The following is a 22695-nucleotide window of genomic DNA, read 5'->3' on the forward strand; positions in this document are numbered from 1 at the left end:
GACGAATCATATACCTCTCGGATTTCATCAAAAATATCTTAATTTGTGTTCTGAAGATGAACGAAGGTCTTACGGGTGAGGGTGAGTAATTAATGACAGAATTTTCATGTTTGGGTGAACTAACCCTTTAAGTGAATGTAAACGGTCAAGAAAAACAATGCATGTGTAACAGTCTTAAAGTGACAGCAGCCTAATATTCCTGCTGCGTTTTTAATGTTATTCAAACAAAAGGCAAGGAAATAACTCACTGCTATTGACTGAATAGCTTATGTAACTTCAATAATGATTAACTTTATTCAAATTCTGTACCCAAAAACTACTGTTACATACCTGAAAAACACTGTTTATTTGTATCTTTGCTGTGTATTTATTTGTGATGTTGCTTGTAGTTTAATTATTTTTGTTCTTATTTTCTTTATTTTTATTTGACAGTCCTTTTTTCCCTGAACATAGCACGTATCGAACCATACCAGAATGTGATAAAAACTGAACCGTGAGTAATTTGAACCCTTACACCCCCATATACACACACATCCAGTCAAAAGTTTTAAATAATTACGATATTTTTTAAATGTTTTTGAAAGAAGTCTCTCATGCTCACCAAGGTTGAATTTATTTAATCAAAAATTCAGTAAAAACAGCAATACTGTGAATAGATTAAGTTTTTGCTTATATATACCAGCAAAGTTTTTGTTTTAAGGGACATGACCTAATATAACTGTAATAGAGCATAACAGACAGCCAGAGACAGTGAGATTGGAGACTGGTGTCCTTGAGTGAATCCATACACCATCTTACTGTTACACACACAGATTTCCCCCAGCGTACGTCTGTTCATGCTGCTCTCATTAAAATTCACCCCACGTCATGCCTGCTCACGCTGGCAGTGCACAGAGACCGTCCCACTGACCCTCTCTCTCTGTCGGTCACCCACAGGTACTCAAACAGAGGAGTTTAGAGCTCTCAGATCTCAAAGCGCACTTATAGAAGGACAAAACATGCAGAAAAACTCACATACAAATAATGAAGCATGTGGATCCTGGCATTCTGTGCTACTAATACTTTATACACAAAAGTATACACGGTCCCATCACCAGCAAAGTGCATGTTTTTGTGCACAGAAGTGTAAATTCAGCCAAAACCACTGAGAGCATCATATTACCCAGAAAGCTTTGGGCCTGTATTGGACCTGAAGGAAAACCAAACATACAAATTTAAAGAAACAAATACAAAGTTAAAGAGAAAAGAACTTCAGATAGAAAGAACATCACTCCAGTCAATACTTTTTTTTTAATAATATTTATTCTGAACACAACAAATCATCACTTGAAATCACATGCGTATGATTCACGGCCTCATTTCAGAGTTATTTCTGTAAAATTAGCTTTTTAAAAAATATATATGAAAGTTGTTCGGTGGAAAGAGTGAAACACTACGGCTACCGGCACCGTAATGATAGTCTCGGCCAAACCAGCCAGCTTTCACAGAAGAGCTCTTGACCCGAAAGGGCACAGGAAGTGATGTCATTAAGCCCCGTGTGCTGCAGGTGGAATCACATCATGGAGAGGACCATAAACAAATGAGTCCATTAATGAATTTGGCGCAAAAAAACAACACATCATTTTTTTAATAAGAGTAAATAAGACTGAAAACTTCAAAAAAAAAAAAAAAAAAACTAAATCAAGAAGTCATTTTTGGCAGGTTTTTAAGAATAAAATGAAATGAAGGCATCAATATGATTCACATTCCAGCTTTGCACAAACACACACAAGTATAGAGAGGCAAACATACCACACAAATACACACACACCTCCAGAAAAACACACAGCAGGTCAGACGTGTGCGCGCAAATGTTTGTAGGTAAGAAATGTTCGTTCAAAAGAAATATTGACTACAAACAGTGCTTCTAGAAAAATCGACAAAATTAATGGGTAAAACTCTCCAGTAAAAGGAGCACAGTAAGTAATCCACCTCTTTATCAAAGTACCTGTTTGAAAATCTATAAAACTAAATCATTCTGATCTTAAATATACATAAACGCTGAATCGGACTTGGAAATCTGAAATCGATTATTTGAAATGACCAAAATATGTCCTCAAATGTACATCTAAAAGGCTGCTGAAATGCTGTTTGCGTAATGAAAATAAATAAAAAAAGTGAATCGAAAATAAATTACAGTACAGCTTGACCCTTTAATTTAGATCCTTTAGAAGGTCGTTTTTACACCATTCGCAGTCCTTAAAATCAACATGACCACACCCACATCGAACAAACCACGCCCACATACTTCAGCCAGCCAATCGTCAACTCTTCACACTTGTCCTTCAATCATGTATCACATTCTATTGCGTTCCGTTCCGTTCCCACCTCAGTCCATTCTGTCCCGTCCTCGACAGTCTTTGGGTGCATATGTTTTTTAAAAGCTTTCAAACTCACAAACTAACAAAATCAGCTACAAAACTCAAATGAGAGTAACTAGTCAAACTAGCAGGTTTGCAACACAGACCCTTAAATCTGCATCTCAAAAACAAAAAGAGTAAAAAACATTTAAAAACAACAAAACATTTTCCTTCTCAAGCAATCCACAGGAAGCCACGTCCCACTCAAATCCCTGAACTCTCTCTGATTGGCTGAGCCTGGGTTCAGAGGTCACTGTCTTTGTTGTGATGTCAGCAGAAAGTGTTTGCATGGTGACGACCACACCTGAAAAAAGATAAAATAACATATTCAAAGTGAACAAGGCACCACACCTATAGATGTCCCATAATGTGTGATACTCACGTGGCACTGCTTGCTTCATATCTGGCTTAACCTGGAAAAAAAACACAAACTTGTCATTTTAAAATCAAAGACTCACAATACTGTAAAGCCTGACATAAGAAATGACAGTCTGAAAAAACATAAAAAAAAAAAAAAAAAAATAGAACAGTTTATTGAAACTTTAGACAAAATAAGAAAAAAAGTTTCATATTTGATACATCAAGCTTTTATGGCTTATACAGTATAAAAACATAGTAAAGAAACACCTTAATTTTATTCAGAGGCCCTATCTGCATCAAATATGACACAGTAGGCTTTATAGTGTTAATAAAGCAATATGTTGTGCGAGTCTTTTGCTAACATATGAACTGTAATATTCACGCTGTCTGCAGGTCTCTAGTGATCCATTAATTCTCTTATCTGGAATTAGTAAAGCTGCTTCAGCTCAGTACAGTAACTAATTGAGTAGATAATCTACCATCTTGTTTCCTCAACCCCTGTTTAACCTACATAGTGTTTTTAATTAAACAGACCCACTACACATTTTACAAAGTGTAGAACAATTGTGCATATGAAACAGCTGGCTTTCGTGTCCCTCGTTATTGTATGAATAAATAATGTCTTTAAAAATAAACAGCTGATGCGAGCCTCATCCACAAAACAAACAAAACACAACAAATCAATAAAAATAGATGATTTTGATTTATATATATATATATATATATATATATAAATCTTTTCTTTATGTTTTCAACTGTACTTGGTGCAAATTAGATGCATAGACACTACTGTTCAAATGTTTGGGGTCATTAAGAAATTAATACTTTTATTCAGAAAAGACATAAAATGTGTGTTTTTTGTGTATGTGTGAATATATATATATATATATATATATACACACACACACACACACAGTCAAACCAAAATTTATTCAGACACCTTGAACATTTCATTCATTAATACAGTTTATTCACTATAGTTTAAAAAATGGTAATAAAATATGACAAGATCTCAGAGATAAACTGTGTCAGAAAAAAATAATCTTAATTATGTCAGATAACACTTAAGCAAAACACGGTCAGGTCAAAGTGTCTGGGTAATTTCTGGTTCCAAATTTTTATCAATTTTACTGGTAGTCCACTGTATGAAGAATTTTTGGGTATAATATGTCACAGTTTACTTTATTTTGCCATCTTCACTTACATAAATGAACTATAGTGTCCTGCACACACTAGTAAAAATATATCAAAAATATCTGAATAATTTTTGGTTTGACTGTATATATATATATATATATATATATATATATATTCATGAATTAGTTCATGAAAAAAATCACGAAAAATTGAGTGTATTTTGTGCAGCTGTTAAAGTAACATTTATAGAATAATTATGAACTCTAATGAAATAATATAACATTTTGAAAAAGGTATATTTAAATATTTTAATTTGACATTTTAGTTCATCAAGTAGAGTGAGATTTTCTCTCTTATGCCTTGTCCTTTCGTCATTAGGAAGCACTCATACACATTAAACATCTACGTTTGAGCAGATTACCTCTGTTCCTCTCTGGTTTAATACAGATTACATAATCAGAGAATATTTGAATTGGTTCATTTGAATTTCACATTTCACGCTTTCTATAGACACATTTCGTATCGTGACTAAGGCAAGCAGGCTAGTTTTGATTCATTTTTTTGTGACACGCTCCAGAAAGGAGACCAAGATGGCAGAAAGCGCATCCTGTTTGTTTTCTTTATTTTACAAAGTAGCATGGGCCACTGTTGAGGGGGCAAAACATTTTACCCCCACCAGGGATAAAAATAATTCAGCAGAGGCTGGGAAATTTAGACCAGAGCGGGGGGAAATCCCCTCCATCCAACCCCTGTATATATGATCAAAAATCATTGGAACATTTTACCAGAGGCATGTTTTAAGTGCCGAAAATTTAAACTTTTTTGAGCAAACTTCTGCTTAAAGCCTAATTTGACTGATGGTGTCTGAAACGAGCAGAGAAAGGCCATCAGAAGCAGACCTATAAAACATGAGCGGTGGAGCTGGATGGAGAGATGAATGAATACAATGAAGAAAGAGAAAAAACGAGCGCTATAATGAAGGTGTTTCCCAGTACGGGTTCTGCTCATAAAGGTTCAGTGTGTAGGACCCCTCTGACCCGACAGGAAGTAGTTAAAAAAAACATCCAGCACCCCTCCCACACACTCGTAAACAGCCTCCTCGTTAATACTAACGAGTAGTTAAGCACTAACGAGCCCCCTCAGACAGCACAGACACACGCCAGACACACACAAACCCCGTCCTGTAAAACATTATGAGCTTTTGTTGTGTGCAGGGAGGATAAATCTCATGAAATCATTGATGTTCATGTAGCAGGAGCAAATGAAAGGGCCACAGAGGTCAGGATTCAGTAGCACAGAAGCATTCTGGGTAATGTAGTTCTGATGTGAAGGGTAATACCTCTATCTTTGCCATTCTGCAATCTCTCCTCCTCCTCTCCTGCATCCTCTACTAAAGACAACAGAATAAATATATACAGTATATATTTACACACGCACACATTAAATTATTTTAAATTAAAAAAAAAAAAAAAAAAGACAAAAGCACCTAAAAAATGTTTTAATTAAAATGAAAACGTAAAATATAAATATAAAATCTCTTATTCAAATTCTCTTGTCCAAAAGAAACAAGCTTTCTCTCAATTACTTTCCAGTGGTTTTTGCTAGTTTATTATTAACATAGTCAAATTAAAAAGGACTGTGCGTCTATTTCAGGTACCCGGTAACATGAAATTCTCATACTACTTCTTTGTCAAAGCTGTGAGAACACAAACTACCCACAATACAACACGACTAGTGGTTAATAGTTAGTAGTTGATCCGTGATCCATATGGACCAGGCCCCACGGTTTGGCACACATGTGATTCATGGATTAATTGCAAAAATTGCACGCTCTCGTACCGGAGTTGAGCTCTTTGACTAGTGAAGACACTGTGTTTGTGATGGAGTCCGCTGCCACCAGGAGATCATTTCGTAGGTTTCTGCGCGGTCCTGGAGATTTTAAACACAAAAAAATATGTGAAAAAAGTTCTGATTTGGTGTCAACGCAGAGTTTAGGTAAAAACTTGCTAAAAGTATTTAATTATTACACCAAGAAACAGGTGTGAACTGACACGTTTCCAAGTAATTTGCCTGTCCACAACACAACACAAAAAATAACAGCCAATAAGAACACCAGTTCAGTCCATCAGATTCATGTGATCACCAAAAAGTTCTGTTGCTCATCAGAAATGGAAACAGAATAGTCTCTGTGTTAATAGTGGTAAATTAAGAAGTTACCCTGAGCAAATGCTTCCTGAACGTCTCCACCCACTCCAGCTAAAGAGTCCTGGGGCCCATGGGTGGGGGTGTGGCCTGTGGGGGTGGGGGTGGAGCCTGACGAAGGAGAGCGAATGGGCATTGGCATAGAACGAGGGGAGGCATGGCTTGGGGAGGAACCAGAAGCTTGAGCCTGAGAGAGAAAGAGATGAATACTTCATATTGTACATGATACACCTGCTAAATGTTTCTGCTAATGCTAAAAACTACTGATTGATCTCACTGCAGGTAAAAGTCTATACAAGTAAATGCCTATTCCAGGGTTGCCAGGTCTGTGCAACAAAAGTAACCCAAAAGCCAGTCAATAGTAGCCCAAAAATAGCCCACTGCAATTTTCTCCATCGGGCGGCTGAATTCTCCACTGAACTTGTACGTCTTGGGGGGTGTTTTGAGGGTGTTGGAGTGTCAAAATCGTAAGTATAGGGGTGGAAATCACCACGCGGAAAAAAGATTTACCCACAGCAGCAACTTAAAAGTAGCCCAATTCCTGGCAACACTGGCCTATTCACATCAAAACTGAATTCTCTCTGCGAAACTAAAGCCAAACTCATGAAATAAAGACAGAGAAAAATACAGATTTTTGGAAAATATGTGCCACACACTCCTGATAACACATGAGAAGATTGTTTAGTGAGAACTTACAGCAGACAGTGGATGTTAAACATTGGGAGGAAAAGAAAGAGAGAAATAAGTCTAAATGAAAATCAAATGGAAAAGAACTTTCACATAAACAAGCGAGAGACACTGAACAATTTCTCTCACATGCACAGTACAGCACACACACAAAAGGGCAGTGCAATGTCCCTATATTTATGTCAATGGAAAGATGGAAATCACAGTTATAATTTTGTTTTTTTTGTAATATTACAAATGACTTAGCATCAGTGTTATTTTAGTTTTATTTACATACTGTATTATATATAAACATATATATATAAACATATATTATATATATATATATATAGTATAATTTAATATTTTGAATTAGTAATTTTGTAAAAAATAATCAAAATGTTGCAAAAGCTTTCTTGCGAAAACTGTGTGATCAGTTTATACTGTATGTGTCCTTGTTAGTTTTTGAATTAGCTTTTATTTTTATATTTTCAGTTTTTGTTTTAAGGCAAAGCCATGGTCACCAAGCCATGGTGAAGAGTCGACGTGTGGAACGCAAAAAAAAATCAAAATAACGACTTTATTTAACAATATCTAGTGATGGGCATATCAAACTGCCAAAGTTATGCCCCCCAGTGGTGAACCATTGAAATTTCGAAACACTTATGATGTAATCAAGCCTCGTTTACTGAAGTCACATGACTTTGGCAGTTTGATACACTCTCCGAACCACTGATTCGAAACAAAAGATTCGTAAAGCTTCAAAGCTTCATGAAGCAGTGTTTTGAAATCGCCCATCACTAGATATTGTTGAATAAATTTTGTTTTTTTGGCGCACAAAAAGTATTCTTGTCGCTTAATAACATTAAGGTTGAACCACTGTAGTCACATGAACTGTTTTAAATACGTCTTTAGAAGCTTTCTGGGCATCTGAAAGTGTCAATTGTCTTGCTGTCAAAGGATGCCTCACTGAACCATCGAATTTTATCAAAAATATCTTAATTTGTGTTCCGAAGATGAACGAAGGTCTTATAGGTGTGGAACGACATGATGATGGTGAGTAATTAATGACACAATTTTCATTTTTGAAATTTTAATAGTTCTACTTAACTTTTATATTTATTTCGGTTTAAGTATGTGGGAGGATGCTGCCATCTTTTACCATGTAATGCACTTAAATTAAATGCAATATATAGTAAAATATATTCTACACATGGTAGAATACTTCCTGGTAACAATAAAAAAAACTTCTAATAATCAAAATGTTGCAAAAGCTGTCTTGGGAAAACTGTTTTAATGAGTGATCAGTATATACTGTAGGTGTCCTAAAAATTCTTAAGAATTCTAAATTCTCCTAGTTCCATAAATGACATAATCCACACTGTAACACTGAAACATGCATTTTCTGTAAAGCTGCTTTGAAATGATATGTATTGTGAGTAAACGTGAATTGAACGGATTCGTTTTTGGTGGGAAAACAACAGCAAAACATCAGTAAGTCTAGAGCTGTTCAGTAGTGATGTCCAATTGTAGACCAGCCCAGAATTTCCTGACTGTTTCAATATTTAATTATAATAAGGTCTGTGATTAATATATTACTTCAAGAGACCCTTATAAAATCCTTAGTTTCTTACAAGTTGCCAGATACAAAAGTGATTGTCTGATTTGTGAATACGTGTAAACTCACATTTTGACATTGTGCTTATTTAGCAACTTACATTTTAAGAGCAATATGTGATTAATGTTGCAGAACAAAATGTGATACCAGACCTTAAAATACCCATAGGAGTTTCCAAAGGGAACTCAAAAATGCTAATTCTCTTCCAGGTTTTCGGACTACAAACTAAACAGCTCTATTTATCTACATATTTATTTTTGTAAGAGACTTTTAAAATAAGTCTTGTAATGTGAACTTTTTCTGTAAATCACACAGTAATTTCTCGCACATGCACTGTGAAACACACACTTACAGCTTGTCTCTGCTCCTCATCCTGCGAGAACAGAACGGAGACAGACAAGAACAGAGGAAGTGAAAAACAGAGAGGAAAAGATGACGAGAACAGCTATTAACACTATACACTCTAATCTCTAAAGAGAAGAAATGAATAAGTGTGAAACTAGATCAAGCGTGTGAGAAAAGAAAGCAGCTCAGATGCTAAACGCTAAAGAGAGTGATGCCCTCCAGTGGTAGAAATATTACAGTGCACTCCAAACAGTTAAGAGTGTCTTCTCTTGCCCTGTGTGTGACGGTACCTTCAGTAGTTTCATGAGTCCTTCTAGCTGCACCATGAGCTCTCTTCTGCTCTCCTGTAGAGAGGACATCCTCTGCTCCAGCTCATCCTTCCTCTGCCTAAAACACACAATGACAGACCTTAGACCAGGGGTCGGCAACCTTTTTGCAATGAAGTGCCATTTTTAGGTTTCCTAGGCCCTGTTTCCATCTGGGATCAAGACGCGTTTGGGTCGATCGGATCACAAGTGGACGGTGCTAACTACAGGTGCAAATGGGGTGTAAAACGTTTTGAGCTTGTCCACTTTCTACCGCTTCCAGAGGTAGTCGAAAACACATTCGAAAGATCTGAAAAAACCCATACATTTACCCACGCATAGACCCTCCCCTCCAAGAAATCAGGACAGAAGTGGTTTAAAGTGGACAAAAGAGACGGATTAAAACACCAGGTGTAAATGGGAATGTGTCTCCCTCATCCACTTGTAATCTAATCGACCAAAACGCATCTTAATACAAGGTGGAAGTTGATCACTATGCCATTGTACACTACACTTGTAGTTTGGTTCTCTTGGTTCTTTTGGTCTGGACCAAAAAAAGAAAATGATACATTTAGGGTGTGTTCACGCTTGGCAGGTTTGGTTTGATTAAAACAAACTCTGGTGCGATTGCTCCGTTAGTGCGGTTCATTTGAATAAGTGTGAATGCTTACATCCAAACCCTGGTGCACACCAAACAACTGGACAGAGAACACTAAAAAAAAATGGGTCTCGGTCTGCTTCCAAACGAACTCTGATGTGGTTCAAATGAAATATAAACGTAATAACACAGACCAAAGACCTGTAAACAAACCAAAAACAGAAAGTGATGTCCCAAGATGCGTCCCTAAAAAGGACAGAATGCTTAAGCATACTTGTTTTTCTCGTCATATTCGCGATGTTGCCCTTTACATTTTAGTACAGGCATCAGAACCACGTTTCCTCGCAGCAGATCTTCATTTGTGTGTGTGACGGAGGGATTTCTGTTGCTGTTTTGACTCCTTTACACATTTTATAAGCTCTTCATGAGTTCTCAGCTGGTCAAAATCCCATCATATGAGCCACACACATACAATGAGCGCATTTAGCCCAAAACACAGCATTGTTTAGGATGTTCGGTAAGTTCCTTCTCAAACTATACAGTACGTCATAACTTAAGCCACTATGTTAAAGGGATAGTTCACCCAAAAATGAAAATTATCCCATGATTTACTCACCCTCAAGCCATCCTAGGTTTATATGTCAATCTTCTTTCAGACAAACACAATCCAAGATATATTTAAAAATATCCTTAGTCCTCCAAGGTTTATAATCAACCCACGTTCTGAAGACAGAAAAAATGCATCCATCCATAAAAAAAGTAATCCATATTGCCCAAAGGGGTTAATAAAGGCCTTTTGAATCAAAGGGATGTGTTTTTGTAAGAAAAATATCCATATATAAAACTTTATAAATTCAAATATACGAGCTTCCGGCAGACGACCGTACGCATATTGCGCATGTCAATTTGGGCGGAAGAGCAACCTTTGACCTGAACGCAATGACGAATGTGGAGGCGAAGAGGAGAGAGCAAAACAAAACACTGGTTACAAATTAGAAGTCTAAAACGAGAAATTTTAAAGAGAAATGTCGGAGGATTTCGATATAAGAGAAGAGGAGCTTGAGTTTGTTGCCTAGTCGTATTTGTTTGAACCGTGAGAGGCATCTAAGCTTACGATACTCCTACATCCTGCGTCATACATCGCGTCAGAGGATTACTCATTTGGCGCAAGTCAACTTGCGCATTCTGCATGCGGTCGTCTACCGGAAGCTCGTTATTCGAATTTATAAAGTTTTATATATGGATATTTTTCTTACAAAATCACATCCCTTCGCTTCAAAAGGCCTTTATTAACCCCCTTGGGCCGTATGGGTTACTTTTTTTATGGATGGATGCATTTTTTCTGTCTTCAGAATGTGGGTTACCATTCACAACCATTATAAACCTTGGAGAACTAAGGATATTTTTAAATATATCTCGGATTGTGTTCGTCTGAAAGAAGATTGTCATATAAACCTAGGATGGCTTGAGGGTGAGTAAATCATGGGATCATTTTCATTTTTGGGTGAACTATCCCTTTAAGACTTTGTCTTAAGAACTAGTTTGGCCAACTAGCAGCAAGACAAGCGGAAATCAGTCTTAATTTTCTGATTAAAATTAGACTGATCTACCTTTTTATGTAAATGATTTTAAAAACTCAGAACTCTTGAGGAAAAAAAAAATCAGTTGACTAACTTTTAGGACTAGTCTAAGCAGTTTATGCAACCAATCAGCGATCACAGGTATGCTTGAGCATACTGTCCTTTTTAGGGCCACATCTTGTGACATCACGTCCTGTTTTTGGTTTGTTTAGATGTCTTTGGGCCGTTTCAAGTTCATATTTCAGTCGCACCTGAAAAGGTGGGTCTCGGTCCGTTTGTTTGGTTGCACCAGGGTTCGGATGTAAGCGTTCACACTTATTCAGATGAACCGCACTAAAAGAGCAATCTCACCAGAGTTCATTTCAATCAAACCAAATCTGTTAAGTGTGAACACGCCCTTAATAAAATGGCAGTTACCCCTATTGTTCATTGGTAATTTGTGCTAAAGGGATAGTTCAACCAAAAATTTAATTTCTGTCATTAATTACTCACCCGCATGTCGTTCCAAACCCATAAGACTTTCGCTTATCTTCGGAACACAAACGAAGATATTTTTAATAAAATCTGAGCCCGTTCTGTACTCTCCATTGACAGCTACGCAACTAGCAATTTGATGCTTCAAAAAGTTAATGAGGAAAAATAATCCATATAAATTGAATGGTTTATTTTAAATTTTCTGGGGAGCCTAAATTCAATCTGTTTATCATATAAAGCAATCGTGTCTCTTCAGAAAATTAAACTAAACCGCTCAATTCATATGGATTCGTTTTACGATCTCTTTATGAACTTTTTGAAGCGGCAAAGTGGTAGTTGCATAGCTGTCAATAGAGGGACAGAAATCTCCTACAAAGATTTTTGTAAAAAATATTTTCATTTGTGTCGTGAAGATGAACGAAAGTTTTACGGGTGTGGAACGACACGAGGGTGAGTAATTAATGACAGAATTTTCATTTTTGGGTGAATGAAATATAAATGTACGTATTTATAAATGTATTTTTTGGTCCTGTCAGCTGCTGTGATCATCACAGCCAAAATCTTTAAAAAAACAATAAAGAATATCTTGCAATGGCTCAATAAAAGGTATGCATAGACTGCGTCACCTTAGCTGTCTGAGTTCGGCCAGCAGGGTCGGGTTCTGTTGGACTCTCTCTGGAGTCGGCTGACATGCCTGTTCATGCTCCGCTTGCAAACGCTGGATCTCCTGCAAAATCTCCCTGAAATCACAAAACACACACTGTATTATTATTTACACACTTACTAAGATTGAAATCCAAAACCACTGGACTTGCGTGTGTACCTGTTCTTGTTCTCCAGCTGCATGATGAGTTCTCTCTGCTGTTTGTTGGTGTCATAGCTGAAGTCTGAAGGTCTCTGTGAATCACAAGAGCAGCAGGAATAAAGACATACGACTGTTTTACTGTGTGCACCTGCCTTTAGCTATAGTTTGGAGACAAAACGGTCCTCAGAAGTGAGCTAAATCTGACTAAACATTCATTTGGGTGTGTACTTAAAGGTAAAAAGGATTCATCAAGTCAATGTTTTCTTTTTATTTGTAAAAAGGCTGTCTTTTTTAAGGCAAGAAAGCATATTGTATGTCAAATTTATTTTATAGTGCTTTATACAACAGAAGCAGCTTCACAATAATAAACAGGAAAGTAACATAAGTAATTACGCAAACTTGATCAAATATGAAACAAGTCCAAATTCTGCTGTCAAGCAGCTGCAGCAAGATAATAGTGTCATTATGCAGCTCTATTCAATTCAGTTATGATTCAGTTCAGCTGCTATAACTGCGTAAAGGTCATTATGAAACAAGTTCAATTCAGCAATACTGAAAAATTCAGCTTGAGTCGGTTCATTGTTGATTCAGCTCAGCTCAACAACAGTGCTGATGTTGCAAAATATTAATTTATGATATTAAGTATGTCTGTAGTGAGCATAATTTGAAAAGAGAGTAAATGTGTGTGTAACTCACTGCTGTGTGTCCAGGGTCCGTGGCCAGACGAGATGCATAACGAGCGATGAGTTTGTGCTCTTCATCCGTTCGGCCAGGACTGTCTAATGCACTAAACACACACAGAAAATATTATTACATTTACAAGACCTTAAATAACCTCAGATGACACACACACACACACACACACACACACACACTCACCGTGGGCTGCTCTGGAGTTTGTTCACATATGCTGCGATCAGTGCATGTTCCTCGTTCATACGCTGAGCTGCAGCTAGAGTCGGCAGTCTACACACACACACACACACACACACACACGTTTGTTTCACTATATTAGTGAGGACATTGTATAGACTTCCATTGATTTTATATCAGGTTAATGATATTTTATATGGCTACCCTAAATGCTAGATTTAAATAAAAACATGTTTTGCCCGATTTATAAACTAGTGAGGAACAGTGAAATGTACGGAGCCCCGGACATGACATGCAGGAAAAAAAATTGTAGGCTAAATTGTGCGCACGTTTTACTATTTCGTTCCCTCAATTTACTAAAATATGTATAGTAAATTTTGTGCACGATTTAATTTTTTTTCTTGCATGTCATGTGCAGGGCTTCGTAGAAATGTCCTCACTAGTCGGTTGTCATAATATTTCACTATGTATGTGAGGACATTTGGCCCTCACAAGTATAACCAAACCTGTATCAAATCATGATGCTTTGCAAAAAAAACCCTGGAGCTCAAATGCATTTTAAATTGCAAGTGTCATTTTTTAAAAAGATTTGTTTTCCCAAAAAATTAGAAAGTAGTAGTAGCAGTAACTGCCTGTTTTTAATGAAAATCAAATATAGTTTCATGGCTGGTAAAAAATATATTAATGGCTGGTCAATTTTATCACGTCACCAGCAATTTGTGGTTAGTTTTGGACCCTGGAAGCACTGATATTAAATTTTCGGTGAAAATTGAAACTGAAAATTGATAAAGTCAATCATTATTTTAATGCTGAAAAAAAACCAACAGATGGCCGAAATTGTAAATCTAAATTAGATTTACTTTGTTAAAAAAGAAAATTAAAATCACCAAAAACATAAATAGATGGTATTTTACAAGTGATTACATGTACCACAACATGAATGTATGAAAGATGGATAAATATTCCTTTTGAAATCCGTGTGTAGTAGAAATTAATATTGAAAGATAAAAACAGTTCATAACAGATGGATTAAATAAAATCTCTTTCATATAAAACTTCAAACTGACTCTTTCCAGTATCATCTCAAAGGTCAAAGTTGAAGAGCAGGTGTGCCTACCTTTTAGTGGGGGTGGGGCCTGCAGAAGAGGGCGGAGCTGGTTCATTCATGTTTCCTATTGGACGGGCAGGACTTGAGAAAAAAAAATACAATACAAAATATGGGTATCTATACATAAAATTTGTAATATATATCTAGATATTTCATTTAGATATTATTAATATTTTTTTCTATTCTATAATAATATTAGATTTTAAATTTTAAACAACTTCATTCTTGCAGTTTTCATAGTTTTACATTCATTGAGAGACAGGGAATATTTGTACTTTTAAAACTAATTTGTCACACTGTAGTGAACTACAAAACATCTAAAAGGTGATAAAAAAATTAGATTTGAGAGAAACATGAATGAAAACACCTACAGTCACTTTCCAGTATACATTCAAGCACATTTTACCCTAAAATCTTATTGATGTTGACAGAGGTTCAGGGACATGATATCTGTCAACTTGAAAACTATATATAAACCCTTTTTCTCTCTCAAACACACATGCATTCAGAATAAATCAAACATTACACTGTTCAACTGACCCAAAGACACACACACACATACACTGGTTAGTCATGCAAAAATAAGAGCCTGAAACAACACAGACAGAACAGAGAGAGAAACAGAGCGGGATCCTGGGAAAAACAGCCAAATTGAGACAAACAGACACCTGAATGAAGACACAATTATAACTGACCTCACGCCTGTAAGCAGATAATAAAAGCAAACTCCTTCTCTGTCTCTCTCTATGCTCTGTTGAGTGATCGTGTCTGACCCTCATCAGTGTGTCCACAGAGACAATGTGATCATGTGATGTCAGGAACCAATAGAAACATTCCCAACACTTCCAAAATGGCCACAGACAGAGGATTGTGTGTGTGTGTGTGTGTCTGTGAATGTCTTACACTATATTGGACAGGTTGAGGGGTTTCTCGGGGTATTCTGGGTAGACGGGGTGGGACGGCTCTCTACTCGGCACACAGCCCAAAGATTTACTGATGGCACGGCCCAACTTCTTAGCTGGAGATTTCTGGAACAAACACACACAAATAATAAGAGACCAAAACTGAAACTCTCCAGATGATGTAAACTTGTATCCATCCACTGTGTGTTCTGACTGTTTTTGATGAAATCACAGAATCCACTGGCATATAAAAACTGTACTTTTAATACAGAAATTGTCTGTGGGAAGCCTAGAAAAAGTCATTAAAACATCAAAACAGTCATAATTTAATTAAGTAACATATATAATTTACATATACACTACCGTTCAAAAGTTTGGGGTTAGATTAAAAAAAATAAATAAACAAATAAAATAAATACTTTTATTCAGAAATGATACATTAAATTGATCAAAAGTGACAGTAAAGACATTTATAATGTTATAAAATATTTCAATTTCAAATAAATGCTGTTCTTTTTAACTTTCTGTTCATCAATCCTGAAAAAAAATAAATAAAAAAATCACGGTTTCCAGAAAAATATTGATGCTGAAAATTCAGCTTTGAATCACAGGAATAAATTATATTTTAAAATATATTCAAATAGAAAACAGTTATTTTAAATTGTAATAATATTTCACAATATTACTGTTTTTACTGTATTTTTGATCAAATAAATGCAGCCTTGGTGAGCAGAAGAGACGTCGTTTAAAATATTTTTAAAAATCTTACCGTCCCCAAAATTTTGAATGGTAGTGTAGAAATGCTATAGAAATGTATCACTTTTAAGATTTCATTAATTTCTGACTTTAACAGCCTGAGGAGAGGATTCCTTGATATTTTCAGGTTCCTCATGGAAAGGGACAAACTAAATTATGATCTTGAGTTACCCTGAGTAACATTATTAGTGTAAAAATATAAAAAAATTATTAAAAAATTAAGGAACAAGCCATGACCGTCGCAGCTAATCCTCACCCAGGACGAATGCTCCTTCATCTCGTGCTGGCTGTTGTGGTTTCCGCTCGCATGACCTCGCCAAAAACAGTTCTGACAAAGTTGATAGTTGAAACACTGTTGACAGCGATAACGGAATCCCATCATGCCTTCCGACCGACAGAAAGAACATGCCACTGGATGATAGACTGAGAAAAAGAGAGATTCAATGTGCTGGAATATATGAATATTAAACTACAAAATAAATGTTCATGACGTTAGGGATAAGGAAAAATTCTAGCTTTGTCACTGCAGTATAAAAAAGTAATAAATTAGCACATAATATTCTGAGCGTGTGTTACCGTTCTCCACATTTGCCAGCCGATGCAACAGAGGAAGCCAAAGGAGACACTGAGGAAGAGGATCTGACATCATAGTATCCAGAAACATGTTCAGCATCACCTTCTTCTGTTATACACACACACACACACACACACACACACACACACATACACACAGTAAATAAATAAAATGTGCAATACAAAACACTATTTATACTCATATTTATTTAGCACAGCATAACTCTTATTCACATTCCCTTGCACTGTATATAACATACCTGTACATACATATATTGTCCATTGTTTGTTTTGTATATTGTGTATTTTTTATATATTTATTTTTAATCACTATAAGTGTCTTGTCACGACTGCAAGACTGCAATTATTTGATCAAAAACACAGAAAAAACAGTAATACTGTGAAATATTATAACAATTTAAAATAGCTGTTTTCTATTTGAATATATTTTAAAATGTAATTTATTCCTGTGATCAAAGCTGAATTTTCAGCATCATACTCCAGTCTTCAGTGTCACATTATCCTTCAGAAATCATTCTCATTTTTTATCATTTTATTAAATCCTGAATAAATAAAAGTATTAATTTCTTCAAAAACAAAACCATACTGACCCCAAACTTTTGAACAGTAGTGTATATGTTTTTTATTTACATAACTAATTTTTAAGTTCAGTAAATCCATGATGTTTCCAGCATCAATAGGTAATCATATTAAATAATCATGATGTCAATTTTGACCAAAATAATTTTGATTATGATTTTTGCCTTAATTGAGAACCCCACACCAAGCTGCATGATTTCAAGTATTATTCATGTTCAAGTTGTGCACTAACCCTAACTATGAGCAATAACACTGATGCTTAGCAAACAACACTAACAAGACAAAAAGAATAAATGTGTAAAACTGTTACTTGTTGAGGAAAACAGGATCTGGCAAAGTGATCCTTGTAGCCAAACGATGGCCCCTCATACACGGCGGTGGGAAGCTTCAGCGCCTCCTGCAGGAACTGGTCGAACTTGGGCATCAGCATCGAACCATGAGAATCAGATATCTGAGAGAAAATATCTAACACACACACAAACACGCTCGTTATTTCAACGTATATCTGTCCACTAGTGGGCGGCACTACTGAAATCTCACAGCTATGGCACTATTAACATTCAGCTATGTTTCCAAGCTGCAAATTTTACTTGTGTGAAAGATTAAAGGATTGGTTCACTTCAGAATTAAAATTTCCTGACAATTTACTCACCCCCATGTCATCCAAGATGTTTATGTCTTTCTTTCTTTCTTCAAAAGGAAATTAAGGTTTTTGAGGAAAACATTCCAGGATTTTTCTCCATATAGTGGACTTCAGTGGTTACCAATGGGTTGAAGGTCTAAATTACAGTTTCAGTGCAGCTTCAAAGAGCTCTACATGATCCCAGATGAGGAATAAGGGTCTTGTTTAGCGAAACAATCGGTTATTTTCTAAAAAAGATAAAAATTGTATACTTTTTTTAACCACAAATGCTTGTCTTGCACTGCTCCGCGATGCGCCACGCATTACGTAATCACGTTAGAAAGGTCACGTGTGACGTACCGATCCAGTGTCTACAAAGAGAACGTCAAACAGTCTTTACAAAAAAAGGTAAAACAACGATGTCGGACAATTTTGAAGTTGGAAGAGAAAACGAGATGGAGTTTTTCACCCTACCGCGGTACTTTCCAACATGATTACATAATGCATGGAGCATCGCAGAGCAGTGCAAGACGAGCATTTGTGGTTAAAAAGTATATACATTTTTATTTTTTTTAGAAAATGACCAATTGTTTCATTAGACAACACCCTTATTCCTCGTCTGGGATCGTGTAGAACCCTTTGAAGCTGCACTGAAACTGCAATTTGGACCTTCAACCCGTTGGACCCCAGTGAAGTCCACTATATGTAGAAAAATCCTGGAATGTTTTCCTCAAAAACCTTCATTTCTTTTCGACTGAAGAAATAAAGACATAAACATCTTGGATGACATGGGGGTGAGTAAATTATCAGAAAATTTTAATTCTGAAGTGAACTAATCCTGTAAAATATTGCATAAAACATTTGCGAATAAAGCACTGTTTCCATCCCATGTGTTCAAGAAAACAAAATTGTCACCTCCTGGGAAAATGGCACAAAATATCTAATAAAAATAGAAGTTGCTGTAATTGGGGAAGAAACTGTGGCTCTTTTCTACTACATCATAAATGACTCGCATCTCAGAGCGCACAGACGAAACGCAATAAACGCTGTCATGTTATCTTGCGTTCGGTTTTTGGGAACGCAATCGTTTAAGACAGTTCTGGGAGGGAATTAAACAAAATCATTCTGATGACAGACTTTGGCTCAGGAATTTCAGAATGATCAAACCAACATTTGAGATGCTGTGATGCAATTGGTCCGCTGGTTAGTCCAGTTATCCAATCACATCCTCTGTTGAGGCAAAGTCACGTGAGTTTTTTTGTTGCGCATCGAGGGATTTATTCAGTAAATGTGTTTCCATCGTAGTTTATGCAGTCTTCTTATCTGATTAAAAATGATCCACCTCAATTGTGTATTTTTATGCACATTTTTAGAATTATTCGCATCTTTTCATCCAGGGTTCTTTAATGCGATATCACAAAATTCGAGGAACATAGCTATTGGTGCATGAACTTACAGCGAAGTTTATCAACCAGTTTCCCTCCACACAGCACCGAGAGCATCACTTTGACGGAAAACACTGTTAGCCTTCCCTGAGCATCACTGCAAAACACAGTCACATTGTCAAATAAACTTCCACAAATACAATACAAAACCAGCATACACACACACACTCACCTGTCGTGTGCCGCCACCAAGAAGTTGAGCAGCAGGCTGGTGTTGTGCTGGACGTTGATCTGGTGTGTGGTGGGCAGTCGTTTGTTTAGCTGCTGGTAGATGCAGGTGAGGATGGTCTCCAGCCGAGCCACGCTGATCTCGGTACAGACGTCCAGCGTGTTCAGACCGTTATCACGGAACGCCTCGATCATGTTCCACACGTCCACCAGATGCACTGAGAGAGAAAATACATCAAATAAAGGGAATTTCTCAGGAAAAGCCTTACTATGTCAGTCCAGATTACTCTACATATAATACAAATAAACAAGTGGCATTAAAAACTCACTTTTAAACTTTCAATTGTAATCCTATATCATTTTTAACATACAATACTGTTCAAAAGTTTGGGATTTTGAATGTTTTTGAAAGAAAGCTGCTCACCAAGGCTGCATTTATTTGCTCAAAAATACAGTAAAAAAAAAAACAGTAATATTGTTGCTATTTACAATAAATGTTTTCTATTTGAATATATTTTAAAATGTAATTTATTCCTGTGATCAAAGCTGAATTTTCAGCATCATTACTCCAGTCTTCAGTGTCACATGATCCTTTAGAAATCATTCTAATATGCTGATTTGCTTCTCAGGAAACATTTTTTATTATTATCAGCGTTGAAAACAGTTTTGCTGCTTCATGTTTTTGTGGAAACAGTGATACATATTCATGTGACAAGAGTAAGTGACGAGATAACCATAGCGGAGGATTCGTTGCACAACAGAGCTTAAGCGTCTGACAAATGTCTGATCTTGCAGAATTCGTGCTCAGCACTACCGTTCCCTATTCACAGAGTACGAGCAATCCTGAAAGCGAAAGTAAAACGCGAACGCGTATTTAAATGCGATTTCAATACCCCGCATTTTAAAAGCAGCTCCCTGATGCATGCAAATATCTCCCAATATGAAAGCTATCTTAGGCTGGGCTGTGTAGTTGTAACCATCTCTCAGCTCTGCATCATGCTTATAGAAAAATTTGGTCTCTGTTTGCACTTTGAATATTGTGAGAGTACTTTGATTATGGTTGCACTTATTGTTTGCAATATTGTAATATTGTGAAATATTATTGCTATTTACAATAAATGTTTTCTATTTGAATATATTTTCAAATGTAATTTATTCCTGTGATCAAAGTTGAATTTTCAGCATCATTACTCCAGTCTTCAGTGTCACATGATCCTTCAGAAATCATTCTAATATGCTGATTTGCTTCTCAGGAAACATTTTTTATTATTATCAGTGTTGAAAACAGTTTTGCTGCTTCATGTTTTTGTGGAAACAGTGATACATATTCATGTGACAAGAGTAAGTGACAAGATAACCATAGCAGAGGATTCGTTGCACAACAGAGCTTAAGCGTCTGACAAATGTCTGATCTTGCAGAATTCGTGCTCAGCACTACCGTTCCCTATTCACAGAGTACGAGCAATCCTGAAAGCGAAAGTAAAACGTGTATTTAAATGCGATTTCAATACCCCGCATTTTAAAAGCAGCTCCCTGATGCATGCAAATATCTCCCAGTATGAAAGCTATCTTAGGCTGAGCTGTGTAGTTGTAACCATCTCTCAGCTCTGCATCATGCTTATAGAAAAATTTGGTCTCTGTATGCACTTTGAATATTGAGAGAGTACTTTGATTATGGTTGCACTTATTGTTTGCACTTAATATGACTAAAAGAAAACTGTGTTATTTATTTTTATTTATACCGTTTTTATTTCTATGACCAGTTTGTGGAAAGGAGTTCAGTTAGGAGGTCAATGGCTGTAGAAGCTCATAATTCATGTACAGTAAGGTCTGAAGAGAAATCATACAGGAGAGAAGCCAGTCAGTTGAGTTTGTGGCAAAACCTTTTACAGTGCTTCAGTATTGTTGTCTTTTACTACATATGATAATTAATATTTAGAAAGTAGAACTGAAATGACATTCATTACAAGATGATTAGTTAAAACATTTCAAATGCACCTGGCTGCAGACTATTTTTCTAGTCATACATTTCATCATTGAGGATTTCTTAAAAATACTGTGTAAAAATCTCGTCTCGTGAACTCAATCTTGTGTCTCGTCAGCTAACTGTCTCATCACACCCCTAATCATTGCTTAATAAAAGTATTAATTCTATCCAAAAAAAAAAAAAAAAAAATCTTACTGACCCCAAACTTTTGAACAGTAGTGTATTTATGGCTTATCTTGCAACACATTTCATACTTTTCAAGTAGTTTTTGTTCATGCTGAGCTTATTTTTGAACTTGCTGACAATGAAAATGCATCTTCTGCATTATTAGTCAGTTGTGCTTTAAAGTGAAATACTCACAGTTGCATTTTTTCTGAATGAATCTGAGCTTGCAGGTGGTGCGGTACGTGGACAGTTGGATGGTGTCATAATTCTGCGTCTCTGAAGAATCAAAGTCACACATCAGTCATTGCATATTCAAATGCACAAGTGTACAAACACTTGCAGTAGGGTCAAAGGTCACATGGTGGGCAGAACTCACTCATGTCCGTGAAGATCTGCTTCCTATCGGCCATGACATTCCCCTTCCGTCCCGCCTCCTCTATCATCCTGGAGACGCACACAGAGAAATGAAATATAGATGGATGATTATTTGATTATTTCACACACATTAAAATATCTGTCACATTGTAGCCCTGATCAAACTTCAAGTGGATTTTTGCATCTGTAATGATGTGGATTTTTAAAACCATGCATGATGGAAACGACATGTATTGATGATAGAATTTTTTATGTTTTGCAACTAAAATAAATAAATAAAGACATTTTTTTTGCATAATGTGTAACTAGGGTTATCATGGTACCAAAATTTTAGTAGTCAGTACCAACACCAGTAAAATTTTGAATTTTTCTTCTCAGTACCAATTTCGGCACAAAGCAAAAACTGTTGAATTAAGTCAATAAATCTCTTATTTACATCGTGTTTACACTTTGTTGGTTATAATGAGGATTTGCGAGCACGTGGCTCACATTGTGAACAAAACAAAAACAAAACTTATCGAAATTTATGTAGCAATGTTTCGGTCCCATGACCTTCATCACATGCCTGATGTTTATTTGCATTGGGTTTTGATAAATGCCCATCAAGTACACTTTACAAGGTTAATAGTTTA

The 22695-nt window shown here is 36.2% G+C and overlaps 1 protein-coding gene across 4 annotated transcripts in view; it reads right to left on the bottom strand.

The window, feature by feature from the left end:
• Window positions 1-1688: 1688 nt before the first annotated feature.
• The window catches only part of dtnba (dystrobrevin, beta a), a 29643-nt gene continuing 8636 nt past the window's right edge, over window positions 1689-22695 (bottom strand). For 2 of the 4 annotated variants that reach the window (XM_051875253.1, XM_051875254.1), the window contains 20 exons: window positions 22065-22132; window positions 21884-21964; window positions 19541-19754; window positions 19380-19465; window positions 17612-17766; window positions 16705-16810; window positions 16385-16551; window positions 15374-15498; window positions 14480-14551; window positions 13369-13455; window positions 13186-13276; window positions 12508-12581; window positions 12311-12424; window positions 9018-9114; window positions 8735-8755; window positions 6114-6285; window positions 5736-5825; window positions 5236-5286; window positions 2782-2812; window positions 1689-2703 (listed from right to left, as the gene is read on the bottom strand). In XM_051875253.1, the coding sequence (XP_051731213.1) occupies window positions 2808-2812; window positions 5236-5286; window positions 5736-5825; window positions 6114-6285; window positions 8735-8755; window positions 9018-9114; window positions 12311-12424; window positions 12508-12581; window positions 13186-13276; window positions 13369-13455; window positions 14480-14551; window positions 15374-15498; window positions 16385-16551; window positions 16705-16810; window positions 17612-17766; window positions 19380-19465; window positions 19541-19754; window positions 21884-21964; window positions 22065-22131 (1875 nt within the window). In that variant the 5' untranslated portion in view covers window position 22132 and the 3' untranslated portion in view covers window positions 1689-2703; window positions 2782-2807. The remainder of the gene's footprint in view (window positions 2704-2781; window positions 2813-5235; window positions 5287-5735; window positions 5826-6113; window positions 6286-8734; window positions 8756-9017; window positions 9115-12310; window positions 12425-12507; window positions 12582-13185; window positions 13277-13368; window positions 13456-14479; window positions 14552-15373; window positions 15499-16384; window positions 16552-16704; window positions 16811-17611; window positions 17767-19379; window positions 19466-19540; window positions 19755-21883; window positions 21965-22064; window positions 22133-22695) is intronic. The other 2 variants (XM_051875255.1, XM_051875256.1) reach the window with 2 other exon arrangements.

This window comes from Ctenopharyngodon idella, chromosome 20, assembly GCF_019924925.1.
Source record: "Ctenopharyngodon idella isolate HZGC_01 chromosome 20, HZGC01, whole genome shotgun sequence".
NCBI lineage: Eukaryota > Metazoa > Chordata > Actinopteri > Cypriniformes > Xenocyprididae > Ctenopharyngodon > Ctenopharyngodon idella.